The sequence below is a fragment of the Henckelia pumila genome, chromosome 3 (genome assembly GCF_033568475.1).
Source record: "Henckelia pumila isolate YLH828 chromosome 3, ASM3356847v2, whole genome shotgun sequence".
Lineage (NCBI taxonomy): Eukaryota > Viridiplantae > Streptophyta > Magnoliopsida > Lamiales > Gesneriaceae > Henckelia > Henckelia pumila.
Window position 1 is genome coordinate 27,812,163 of NC_133122.1, and position 14,410 is coordinate 27,826,572.

At 30.8% G+C, this 14,410-nt stretch overlaps 1 protein-coding gene across 1 annotated transcript; it reads right to left on the reverse strand.

The window, feature by feature from the left end:
• Positions 1-2,903: 2,903 nt before the first annotated feature.
• LOC140892344 (uncharacterized) lies at positions 2,904-4,356 on the reverse strand. The gene has a single exon (XM_073301195.1). The coding sequence runs from the start codon at positions 4,166-4,168 to the stop codon at positions 3,101-3,103; it is 1,068 nt and encodes a 355-aa protein (XP_073157296.1). The 5' UTR covers positions 4,169-4,356; the 3' UTR covers positions 2,904-3,100.
• Between the last annotated feature and the right edge of the window lie 10,054 nt (positions 4,357-14,410).

The following is a 14,410-nucleotide window of genomic DNA, read 5'->3' on the forward strand; positions in this document are numbered from 1 at the left end:
TTTGACTTATAACCTCGTACCTTTTAATAGTAAAACAAATTTTTCAATATGGGAGTAGAAAATGAAAGGAATTTTGATTCAACAAAAAGTTTTCAAAGCGATAAATCTTTCATATTCTGCCTCTGAAACTGACGACAAAAAATCTGAAACAAATGAATTTGCTTATTCTTCGATAATATTGAACTTGTCTGACTCTGTGTTAAGAAAAATTGGTAAACTAAAATCTGCTAAGGAACTTTGGGAAAAATTAGAAGAACTTTATACTGAGACTTCACTACCTAGTAAACTGTTTCTGCTTGAAAAATTTTTCCGGTTCAAACTTGATTTGAATAAAGATATAGATGAAAATCTGGATGTGTTTACCAAACTTGTTCAAGATATTAAGCTAACTGAAGATGAGCATATTGATGATTACACCCCTATTGTGCTTTTAAATGCTATTCCCGATTCTTACAGCGATGTGAAATATGCCATTAAGTATGGTAGAGATAAGATTTCATTAGAAACTATTGTGAATGATTTAAAAAGTAAAGAGATAGATTTAAAAACTTATAAGGGTGATAATAATTCTGGTGAGGTTATGCATGTGAGAGGAAGGTCTAGAAATCGTTTTCAAAGATCTTCAAACAACTTTTCTGTTGAAAATCGAGGTAAAAGTAAGACAAGATAACAGTCGAGGTCTAATAATAGAAAATGTTATAATTGTGATGAAATAGGTCATTTCATTCGAGATTGTACTTGGCCTAAGCAAAACCAAGACTTGAAAAATCAGCATGATGACGATATTGCTAATATGGCTACTTTTAGTGAAAGCATGGGTGATGTTTTTATGGTGACTGAAGTATGTGATGTGCCTATTGTGAATTCTGTGCATTCAAGTTTTCTGTGTGAAAATGAATGACTAGTTGATTCTGCTAGCACTTTCCATATGTTCCCATTTAAAAACATGTTTTCTAGTTATAAAGAAGTAGTGCATGAGTGTGTTTCTATGGCTAACCAGAAATTGTGTCAAATTGTTGGTGTTGGTGATGTAACATTGAAATTTGATTCTGGTTATGTATTGACTTTGAAAAATGTGAGACATGTGCCAGATTTATGTCATAATTTGATGTCTTGTGCTGCTTTAGAAGAAGAGGGTTTGCAGGGTAAATGGGGTAGTGGAGTGATGAAAATTTTGAAAGGTTGTTTAGTGATTTTCAAAGCCTCCAAAAGGATAAACTTATATGTTTGGCATGCTGAATTTGTTTCTCGTGTTCATGGTAGGCAATCTAGAGATAAGTTTCCTAATTCCCCTGTTTTCGAACCTGCCACACCTCCAAACAAGGTGGAGCACTTATCTGTTTCATGTCTTAATTCTGAAAATTTGCATAAGGTGCCAGTTGTGAACTGTAATGACCTCTTTGAGGTCAAAAGTGAATCTGAATTTGTGGTGGGTAAGGATTTTACTCAAAAGAAAAGAATAGAAGATAATGAAATATTTTCTCCTATTATAATGTTTGCTACTTTGAGTATTTTGATTGCGTTTATGCTTCAGTTTGATTGGGAGATTAAATATTTCGATGTTAGATTCCATTACCTTCTTGACGTGGTTGCAAAAAGGTATGGTTTATCTTGAAAAATTCTTTTCTTGCATGAGAATTTTGTGTTCTTATGATAATTTTAGATTTTGTTTAAGAATTTGTGAACTTTGTGTTGTAGCTTGTAGCTTACTTTGCGTTTTCTGCATGTTTTGGTTTAAGGACTAACTTTGTGTTTTGTTGTGGGGCGATGATGATGCTATAAATGACTCTCCGAACTAGTGAACCGACGTTGAGCCAAAAGGTGGAGATTTGTTGGGTTTTGGCCCAACTAATACCCAATATTCTCAAGCCCACTTTGAAGCCTAATATAACCCCTAACCCTAATAAAAAACGAGTGTGCGTTCCATTTGTTTGTGAGAGCCGCCAGAGAGAGAGAGAGCCGAGAGAAGCATTCCATTTCTGAGAAGGGCCGTTCCCCCTTGCGAAGTCTGCTGCTGCGTGAGAGCTGCTCAGAGGGAAGGTTGCTTTGTGCTTCCCTTCATAGATGAGTGTTTTCTCCTTTCTATTAGCTTTGTGCTATACTTAGTGTCGTTGCCTACTCTCTCGTTCTTGTTCCTGTGCGTGAGCTCTTGCTGGGTTGAGGGCAGTGGGCGTGTAGTTGAGATTAGGGGAAATCTTTTCGGTCTTCGCTTGGTTCTTGGTGAATCGGAGAAAGTCTAGTGTCTGAGCCCCGAAAGCTAAAAGCTTAAGATTCCTATTTCCTACTGCTTCGTTTCTTTGTTATTATTCTTGTTATTATTCTTGCATATTGGGTGTATTGCTTGCTGCTCTCTTTGTGTTGTTGTGCAGCTTAGGAACAGAAGCAAAAGCTCGACGAAGTGGTTTGAAGTCGGTCGGCAAATACCTAACAATGTTCCTATATTCCAGTACCATCATATGAAAACTCCAAATCAGTCTCATGACATGTGAGGATCACGGCCATTTCCATTAGTTAAAGTATAAACTTTGAAACATAGATCCTGTCAAAACGGATTAACGAGATAGATTTCACAATCATGTTGAAAGATCATAAAATTATCAACCTAACCTATATATCTTTGGTAGGGGTTTTTCTATGATCCACCGGGTGAAATTCACCCGGTGGAATCTGGGCCATTCATGGCCCGGGCCCCACACACAAATTGTGTGGGGTCCAAGTCCTATAAATTCATCCGGTGCAGCATAAAATGATCCTTTTGATAGTGGTCCAATAGAACAAAAATGTCTGACCAATTTTATTGAACAAATCCAACTCATTTTGATATCTCGAAGTATAAGGTTTGGCCATGCATGCTCCATTTTCACCCATCTGGCTAGCACAACACAACCAAATAAGTTTTTACATATAACTCTATTTTAAGTGCCTAAAAATAAACATTACTTATAGTATGTATATATGTATGAATGATATAATATGAAATGCTCGTAACATGAAAGTTTTTTAAATTAATTATAACCAAAAAACAAAAAAGAACACATCTCATGATAAATTGTCACTGATATCTACGGCAGAGATTACGCCACGTCACACTCGAAACTAATCACACGGTGTACACAATCACAAAGCAAGGAAGAACAGCCCTGGGATTAAACACCAACAGCTCCTCCTCGAACCCGCCACTGCCCCGACCCACCAGCGAATCGAACCCGGCATCCTCCTTGTCCACTATCCCCGGGTCACACCCGACCCGACCCGCCACGACCCGACATACAAGCAAGGCCCGTTTCACGTTCATGAACCCGAACTCCTCCTCGATGTCCTCCGGCACCGCCACGTGCGCCGTCCAGCTCGTCGGGAACGTGGAGATTCCGTCCATTTTCGAAGAGAATCCCGACCGGATAATCCCGCAGACGCAGCAGTACTGGTGGTTGCAGACGGCGGAGTCCGACAAGTCACACATGAAAGTGGTGCAATGGAATCTCAGCAGCTCGTTCCCGTCTGCGATGCATCTTTCGTCCCTCGACGGCTTGCTGATCTTGGAGCCGGCCGCTTTCGACTTGACGAACTCTCTGTAGTCTTCGAACTGGGTTAGGATCTTGGAGCTGTTGTGAATCTTCAGGATCCGGTGGATGGCGGGGGGTCTTCCTTTCTCCGGCCAGCCCATTTTGAATATGATCCGGACTATGTTCTCGCCGTCGACGAGCTCCGAAACCGCGTGCTTCGCGGACTGGTGATGTTCCAGATGAGCCAACTTCTGGAAGATTTCGCCGCAGATGGTACATGGGAAGATATCGTCCGGGGGCAAGAATGATTCTGAGGGATTGTTATTTTCTTGATCAGCGTGGAAGAAAATGGCGGGAGGATTCAGACGTAAGGATCTGGTGGAGGAAGAAGGAGATGGGATGGAGGACGGATGAGGGATCGGATCAGAGGAAGAAGAAGAAGAAGGGAGGAAAAAGAGGCGTCTGAGGAAAGAGGAGATGTTTTTGGTCGGCGGGGTGAGCTTTTTCTTGAAGCTGGAGAAGGAGGAAGCTGGGGAGAAGAGGTGGTGGTGGCCGCTGCGGCGCTGGTGGCGGCGGGAGGTGGTGAAGAAGCAGCCGAGATGGAGGAGGAGGACCAAGAATGAGAGGAAGCTGGAGAAGAATATTGGAGGGTGTTTAGGCGCCATTGGAGAGGAGTGAACAAAATGATGAGTGGAGAAGGAAGAAGAAATGGAAGAATAAAGATAAAGTTGGTTGAAAGGCAATTTCGTTCATGGATTCTCACAGTATCAGAAATCTCTCGTGGACCATCATTTGTAACCCTTTTCTTGTCGTTGATATGTTTTTCTTTTTTCGGGTTTGATAGACGATATCACGGATTTTTTTATGATTCGAATTGAGTAAGAGTTTCGTCACATAAATTAATAATCCGTGAGACGGTTTCAAAATATAATTTTTGTGATTTTTATACCGCCATGTTCCAAATTATTAAATTATTCATATTGTATATGGAGCTTCTGTCCATTTATCAAATCCTATAAGAAAAATAATAATTATATAATTAGAATATTTTAAGTTTACGTAAATCAAAAACTCGAACGCACAATTTCGATAATAATTAGAAAACTTTTATCGAAAACTATAACTCATGATAAAATCACGACTTTAAGTTTTCAAAAGGGTGCAATGGCCTCCATATGTATCACTTGTGAAGGATGTTAGTTTTGATAGAGCTTGGCAAGTTCGACTAATTTAGGAACTATTTCACGTGAAGCTAAAAATAATGTTATCTTGTTTGAGTACTCATCAAGGACTTGAGTTCGGATTATCTATTTATTTGTTTGTTATTATATATTGTAATGTTATTTAAATTGTTATTATATGTTAATTAATTCTATAGATTGTATTTGATTTGGAGTGAATATTTTGATTACTAGTGTCGGTTATGTAATTAAAGTTGTATGATATTTTATTGTTATAAAAACGAACATAATAATGAGATGAAGAGAGTGACAACTATTATCTAGTATTATTGAACTTCCGTATCCCACAATGGGCCATGGCATGTGATTGATGAGTCGTGATTTAGTCTCCATTTTCTGATATATATATATATATATATATATATATATATATTATTCTTTCACTCTCCTTTCCTTTGAGCCCACGGATTTTCCTTTCGCCATGTCTCATCAAACTCCAAAAATCGCCCGTGTAAAATATATATATTTCTTTGCAATTAATTGATCCGCAATAGCATCAATTTACAGCTACGTATGGTTCGTTTCTTAGCATAAAATATACACAATATGTTTTTACGAGATTGTTTCACAAGTTTGTTTTTTGAAATGAATTTTTATTCGACAAATTCCATGAAAATTTATTGTTTAATTATTATTATATAAAAATATTATATAGATCTGATCGATACATCTCATGAGTACCATATATAAATTCGTGAAACATTTGACAAGAAACCTAAACTAAACGCATTATTTTTAATTTTGTGATCGATCCATGATCATCGATTAGCCCCAACGACAAAAACAAATTTGAATAGCGAAGTTAGGAATCCATTGGTACAATTCAAAAGTTCGAAAAAACCTCTACGCATTTTAGTTTGTGTGTGTACTATGCTAGAATGTATATGCTTACCAGTAGTAGTATAACTAAAACTTTATAATTATTCTCTTATTCATGGGATTGATCATGTGATATCATATACATCAATGTTATATCAAAAAATAACTAAAGTTATTTATAAAAACAAAGATAATGGACTAGACCAAAATTTGATAAAACAGAAAACTAAAATCCAAAAAAAACACACACTGACTTTCCTTAATATCTTAAAGTTGAACTAGAAAGATAGAATTCCCTAAACCCAACAAAAGGATTTTTTTTTTTAATTTAGAAAAAAATAAATTAAAAGAAATTAAACATAAATAATATATATATGGAGCTTATCGAGAATGTGCCAACTGTCGGCTTTGAGTCAAAACTAAGCATTTAATAACGATGATGATGGTCACAATTATTGGTAGTTGTAATTAAACAGTCAAAAAGAAAATTAATCGTCAAGCAGAGATGATAATGGGATGGGACGGGGCATCCCAATCTTCGTCCCCAAATACAAAATTCGTTTCCATTTCCGTACCATTCTGGCATTCTTTGTTATTTTTATCGAGAATTTTGTTGAGGATTTACTGTGTATGTAGAGGGGTGAATATGCATTTTTAAAATATTTTGAGCTACAATAGCTCATTCTAGAAATGTTTAAATATGAACCGAACATCGAAAAATTATATCGAATTTTGTTACAAAACCAAACGAAAAACACTTGAAATAATCTCTCAAAAAATTGATTAAGAGCTTTGAAAATCGTTTGAAAAGAATGCAAGTTGACATAATAAAAATAATTTGGTTGAAGCATTTTATCAAACACTTTGTATGCAATATTTTTGTATTTTTAGAGAACACATAAAATAAATCAACAAATCATCCAAAACAGCAACAATAAGTAAATGCGATAAAGTAAAGATGCACGAATTTGTTTATAGATGTTCGGAGACTCAACCGCTCATAGGTTACCCCTTCTTCCTCACATGGAAGGATACACTAGAAGACCTTAACTATTACAACGTCTTGTAATACACTCACTCCAACCTTAGGAGTTACCCCACTGCCTAAATCGGAACTCCTAAACTTTCTCATTCCAAGTTGGGACTACACATCTCACGATTGGATACAGGATACACATTTTTAACATCTTTGTGCAAAGATACTCACTCAAATAATCTATACAAATCATATAACAAATATTTGTGATGAGTTGAGGTGTAAAGAACTTGAATGTGAAAGTTCAAGAAATTTGTTGTGTTCTTCTCACCAAGGGCAAGCTCTTGACTAGCTGAATGGATCTGTTTTGATGTCCTCTCTTCATGTGGAAAAACTCTAACTAGCTGAATAATCTTTTGTTCGTCCACTCTCTCTTCTCCTTAATCTTCAGATCTTGTATTTATAGCTTCCAAGAATGATATAGACATTAGATACAAGAATATGATTTTTGGAAAGGTTTTGTACTGTTTCTGACAACACAACAGTCATATTTATGCTTCTGGACAGTAGCTTTGATCGGTTAACTAGATCTGGATCTGGAGCAGTCAACTGGCAAGAGGAGGTGACAAGCTTGGTGAGCGGTCGAGTGAGAACAGGTGACAAGCTTGGTGAGCGGTGGTCGAGTGAGAGAAGGTGACAAGCTTGGTGAGCAGTCGAGTACTAACGGATGAGTGAATCACGTCTGTTCAGATGCTTATAACTCTTACTACGTTGCTTTTTGGGCAACGTGATAAACATAAACGTTGTATCCCTTCATCTTGGCTTTCCAACGCTTCAAGAACCTTTCAATTTAGAGTTCATATGAGAAAGTTACGCTCGTAATACCAGAGCTGCTCAACAACAGTCAAGGAGAATTTTCGCCAGTCGAGGACCTCAACGGTCGAGGAGATTTGAGTGGTCGAGTGTTTATAGATCTTGATGCGTTGATTTTTGGGCAAAGTGACAAACATAAAAGTTTTATCCATTCGTCTTGGATTTCCAACGCATCAAGAAGAATGCAATTTGGATTTCATATGAGAGAGATATGCTTGAAATACCATGCCTGCTCCAAAACGGTCGAAGACAAAATTGGCAAGTGAATGTGTTCAGATCGAGTGATTATATCTCTTGATTTATCGATTTCTGGATAAAGTGATAAACATGAATGTTGCAGTCCTTTCTCTTAAAATCCAGAATCACTTCATTTCGATTTTTTATGAGAGAGATATGCTCGAAATACTAGACAATGTATAGACTTGAGTTCTGTCAACAACTTGTGCTGAACAAGAAACTTCCACTCAATATATCAGCAACTTAGGCTCTGATTCAGACTTCTACTTGTAAAAATGATTTGTAGTTCATGTTCTTAGCTTTGAAACGCATACTGAATCATTTCATTTGGATAATGAGGCTAAGAGATGTGACCATTAAACCAGAGCTGGGGTCTGTCAATCCATTTGCCATTTCAAGTTCATCCAACCCTAATCTTCCAAAACATGATCTTGCAACTGCACACTTGAGTAAACTAGCAAAAAGAACGTGCGATACACGTTGACACAAATTAAATATAATATGAATTAAAAACAAATATATAGTTTAAAATTTCTTAACTTGTGTTATTAACAAACGATAATATAATAAGCATAACACATATAGAATAATATGGATTGAAACAAATTTTTAAAAAATGTTTATCCATCCATATACCATTACAATAAAACAAAAGGTAACAAAACATAATAAATCAACAATTTACAATTACAAATGTATCAAAGTATAATGTTCATAACCAATTAATATAATAAAGAACGTCTATAAAAAATTTGAACATATAACATTAAGTTAAATTATCTACGATCTTGTTAATTTTTTTGGTACATTTAAATAGGTAAGATAAATAATTTATTTTTAAATGTTCATAATTATTGGTTATTAATGTTATTTAGGTAGAAACTATTGGATATTGGACTAACTTTTTTATTAATTTAATTTAATACAATTTTTAATATACCATGATACTTGGTTTATTATTTTTTCATGATTTCTAAATTGTATAATTTTAGATAATGATTATAGAATATAATTAGGTGATATTCTTCTAACTACAATCATGATGCCATTTTACGGACTACATTTAATAAATTCTAAATTAAATTAACTATATATTCTATTGAGTATAATTAAATTAGGACATTTATATCACTTAAATTAAATTAATATGATATAATAAATTATAAAATGCGAAAATAGAATAAACTATTGAAAATATCGCATTAGTTTCACGTTTAATTGTTTATCAATTTTGTCATTTTATCAATAGTTAATTATTTATCATTAGAATAGTATAATTTCAAATTAAAACATGAATATAACCCGATCAACTATACTTTTATATTTTTAATAATTTTATTGGACTCCAATTTAAATAATGAATTAAATTAATAATGTTATTTATGGGGCTATTTTATCATCCGTTTAATAAACTTAATAAATTATTAAAAATAATTATAATGTAATTAAATAAAACTCCTACGGAAATAACACAAAAAATAAAAATAAAAATCACAAGCATAGCCAATTATTAATCATGAGTATAACATAACAACAAAAAATATCAAGCTAATTGTAATCTTGATTAAAAATAAACATATGATGCTAATAGACCATATATCAACTCATTTTTAATTATAAATAGAAAAATATTTACAAAAAAGATGTCTAAAAAATTGAGGAAAATGTGGGTAATTTAGTTGGTTAATAATTAATTATCTATTAGGTAACCGAAAATTTCTAATCTCTCTTGATTTTTAGTACTCTATTAATGACAATTAACTATATCCATACTGTGTTTAATAAATAATATTTTAAAAAATTAAAAAAACCAAACAAATTATTATAAGTTATATTGATTTTAAGTTTGATTTTTAATTCTTTTTTTTTCATTATATAGATAGTTTATTAATTATAATAATAACAACTAATTAGTGGCAATGATAAGTTGAGGAAAATGTGGGTAAGTATTTGGTGGGTCAAATTAATAATACTTAATATTTAAAGTAGGATGTTTTAATGAAATTAGTTATCTTGATTAATTATCAATTATCAATTAGAGGAGCAAATAACTGAAAATTTATAAACAATATTTATCCAAAAATTTATAAACAATATTGATTTTTTATGGTTTAATGATTAATGATCTTTGATGTTATAAAGAACTGAAAATTTATAAACAATATTTAACCGAGAATTTATAAACAATATAAATTTTTGATGTTTTAACGACAAGTAATTATATTAGTGGGAATAGTTAATTAGTTGAAAAAAATGTGGGTAATTTAGTTTTGATGTTTTAATGACAAGTAATTATATATATATATATATATGTTAGAAACACAATTGAATGTTTTTTTTATCATCAAAATCAATATTGCTTGTTTTTTCGGACCCAACAGATTTCCCGTCCCCATACTCGTGGGGACTTAATCTCCATCATTGTCCTCATACCCGAATATACATAAATATATATTATTCAATTTTATTGTAAAATACATAAAAAAATTTGTGTAAAAAATTTTGATTGTAAAATTAAAATTTAATATCAATAACAATATCTTAGATAAGAAATATCTTTATCAATCAAGATTATTTTTTTAAAAGAATGAAAATTGTTCTTTTAAAATAGAATATTATATAACAAACTTTTGGTAAGAATATATTTTTTTCATAAAACTTTTTCAAATAAATAATAAATATACATTTAATAGTTTATTTATGTTCTACGTAAAAAAAAATAAAGTTCAAATAATATTTTTATATTATAAAAGTTATATTATCATAAGCCTATACATTATAATCTTATGAAATTTTTTATTTTAAATAGTTTATTGGTTTCACAGTATTAATATTTGTTTCGTACAATGTTAAAAGAGTAGATTTTAAATTTTGAAAATAAATTAAATATTATAAATATTTATAACTAATATTATCCACAAATTTTAAATAAATTATATATACTCACGTCATGGATAAATATAGTAATATGTTTAGTTTGAGTTATTAATTTTTGGTATTGAGATTATGATTAAATAACGCATTATATTTTTGTCATCTATCAATGATAAATAATCTTATGTTAGTTTCATAGTCAATCGACTAAGAGTCTAAAATGGTGATTATTATTAATTCATGTGAAAATGATGACACGACATAAAAAATGTTGATGTAGTATTTTAACTTGTTAGATGGCACATTATCAGTTAGATTAAAATAGCTAAAAATTAAAATCTGGTGTACGTACCAAACCAAACTTTGAAAACTTAATCAACTAAATCCAAAATTGAGCAAGTTAATAGACCAGTATAATCATTTTCCCAAAGTAAAACATGAATTAAACATTCCGAAAAAATACGACCGAGACAAAAGATCATAGTTAATGTATCAAAATCAAAAAATTTAAAAACTTAATGGATCAAAATCCAAAATAAGAAAAATTATTGGACTAAAAAAATTATTTTAATGAATCTTGAAAATTAATATTACATTAGTTCTTCGAAGTACGTGATGTGTGCTAGTAACATTGTGGTTTTGTTTCTAATTTGTTTTGTTTCATCAATTTTTTGTAATTAATTTGTAGAATGAGGATACTTTGCGTAATTTAAATAAAGATAAAAGTAATGTGGTAATCATAAAAAATTAATAACAACACTATGAGAATACATGCCTCAACTTTAATATAGAAAAGGTGAAAGAAATTTTGAATTTATCAATTAAAAACTTCAACCAACCACGAAAACCCTCTAGATTGAAATATTGTAAATGACATAAATTAAATATATGCGCAAAAACGGTATAAGATAGTTTCACGGGTCAATTTTGTGAGACGGAATTTGGATCACCCATAAAAATATATTATTTTTTATGTCACAATTAGTATTACTTGTTATTTTAAATATGGGTAGGATGTGAATAAAACATCCATAAACAAAAACCAACATAAAGTTATAAAGTATATATCATGCAAAATAACACCATTCTTTCAAGACAACATTATCTTAATGAAAATGGCATTAACATAATGAGGAACTAGCTTGAAGAAAACTTTCAACTGTTGTGGATTGTTGTTTCGATTATATTGTCAATTATATATATATCCACTCTTCCTCTTGGATCTTTCTGATATTATTTTCGTTAAGAGGACTCGCCAGAAATATTTCTTGTCGATCCCATGACTTGATATTATCTTCTTCAAAACTAGATATATATATGTATCAACGTCATTCTCAATGTTAGTCCCAATTTTAATTAAAAAAACATTTTGCACCGCATGTCCGCATCAACCAATCCTTCAGCATCATCACCATAGGATTTTGATTAGGACTATTTTTTCCTCATTCACCATCAATAGATATGTTATCCCTTATTAAATTAATGATAAAAAATAACACAAAATGGGTCCGAAATGACGGGCTTGAGAGAAACATTGATGAGATCGGATCGATAAGCTAATTTTATGGTTATTATCTCAAGTAAACACAAAAGGGTTCGAAAAACTCTCCAAATTTAATTTGTATTCTCATTATTAGAACAAATTGTTCAAACGTCAATATCCAAATTCCAAACCACCATTGGCTCAAAAAAGTATTCAAATAACCGAGGGCCTTGAAAAATTTTCTGAAAATTGAAAAGGTGAAAATTACTTTTTGATCACCATTGGCTCAACCAAGCATGACTAGGGTGGAAGATTTTAATAAAACTATTTTGCCTCTATAATATATGTGCATGATATTTTCATGAATTAAATAACATCAAGTATTATTGTACTTCTGGTTGATTAATGAAGAATGAAGTGAGTCTATTCGAACATCTCGACTGCAAAATAATAATAAAAAATATATATTGATGAATAGGACTTACATTTTTTTAATTATGAATTGAGATGTTTTTACGAACATTTTTTTAAATGAATCGTTCTATTCGCGTGCACTATCGATATAACATATACTCACACCGAAGAATCTTGTTAACCTTTTGAAAATGGAACTCCAAACCAAAACAGCAGGCTGTCTCCGACGGCAGACCGACCCTACGCCAAGGTGCGATGATCAGCAATGTCGCGACATTTTTATTTTCAGCACGTAATCGGCAGATTCGACCACCCAATTGGACAAATATGGGGCCCATTTTATTTTAATCAATAGATCATATTTTACTATTTTCGTTTTATTTGTTTGACAAAATCGATCTCTTAAGGCATTTTCTTTCGGTTTTGGCTATTGTAGCCTACTTTTTATATACATAGGAACACCGACGTGACCTCGTACGTATGTATGAATGTCACGTTAAAATCGGGGTTTGTAACTAGGATTTTGCGATAGGGGGACTAATTTTACATGAAAAAAATATGAATAAAACTCATAGGGTCAATATACATATTAGATTTATGTTAATATTTTATTATTCATATATCTTTCAACTTGTTTATGATTTTAAAAAAAATTGAATATCAATCATGCTAGTAATGACACAAAATTTTAATATATCAATATCCTTATAAATATTTTCTATATTCAACAGTGAATGTATTTCAATAATTAAATTATATTTTATAAAAAAAATTTGAAAATTTGATCGGTTAATGAATCAAAAAAATTTCTCTTTAAAATAAGTTGAATAATTGTTTTATATTTTATAAATTATAATTTTTTTTATTGTGATAATGTACATAATTATAGATTTAATTTGAATTTATGATGTTATTTTGTACTCAATAGCATATAATGTTCAATATATTGAATGTTCCATGAAATGGTCTATATAAACACAAAATATAGAACCCTAAATAACTTAAATAAAACTCATATATATCAATAAATTAAAAAATCCAATCTATTGCAAATAATAATTAATATATATAATTAACTCAATAAATATATATATATATATATACACTAACTATATGGGCTGAAGCCCAGCCCAGCCCCCATATAGTTCCGTCCCTGGTTAAAATTATGTTAGCGTCACGTTGGTACCATATCAGTTACACACGATAGAAAGGACCAAATAACGGGGAAAAAAATACTATTGCTTGGAAATAGTTTATGTACACATAGCTCCGTTTGATTCAATAGATATGATAATGTATGGATAAAGTATATTGGGATAATTGAATGAATTGGATAAGATTGAAATAAATAATGATATGTTTGATTTGGATGATTAATATCAGGATTGAAATAATGATAAATTGAAAAATTAATTTTTTATCCTTATCATTATGAATAAAAATTAAATATTATATTAATTATTAAATTTTCATTAATTTTAAATTCAAACCACAAAAAATAACTAAAATATGAATTTTAATAATAATATAAATATGAATTTATTTTGATAATTAAAATATTAATAAATAATTTTAATATTAATATTAAATTATAATTCGTAATAATTAAAATATTACTGTTAAATAATTAATATATTAATAATTAATGATAATTAAAATATGGTGAAGAGTAATAAAATTAATTATTAAATTCGTTATTTAATAAATTATATTTATTCATTATTATATTAATGATTACATTTTCACTATTTTCAAACTAAAAAATAACTAAAATATTAATTAAAATATATAAAATCATTAGATTTAATAATAGCATAAATATGCCTTTACTAGGAAATAGTAATAATAATCTGAATATTAATTTTAACGTTAAATAAAGGTTTTAACATTATTAATTGTTAATTAATCATAAATTGTCCATTACTAATTATTAAGTAATAACAATTTTCTATTTATCATAAATTGCCCATATTTATTATTATTTAAAAGA

Coding starts and splice junctions, on each gene's coding strand:
- LOC140892344 (XM_073301195.1), bottom strand. CDS start 4,168: ATGGCGCCTAAACACCCTCCAATATTCTTCTCCAGCTTCCTCTCATTC.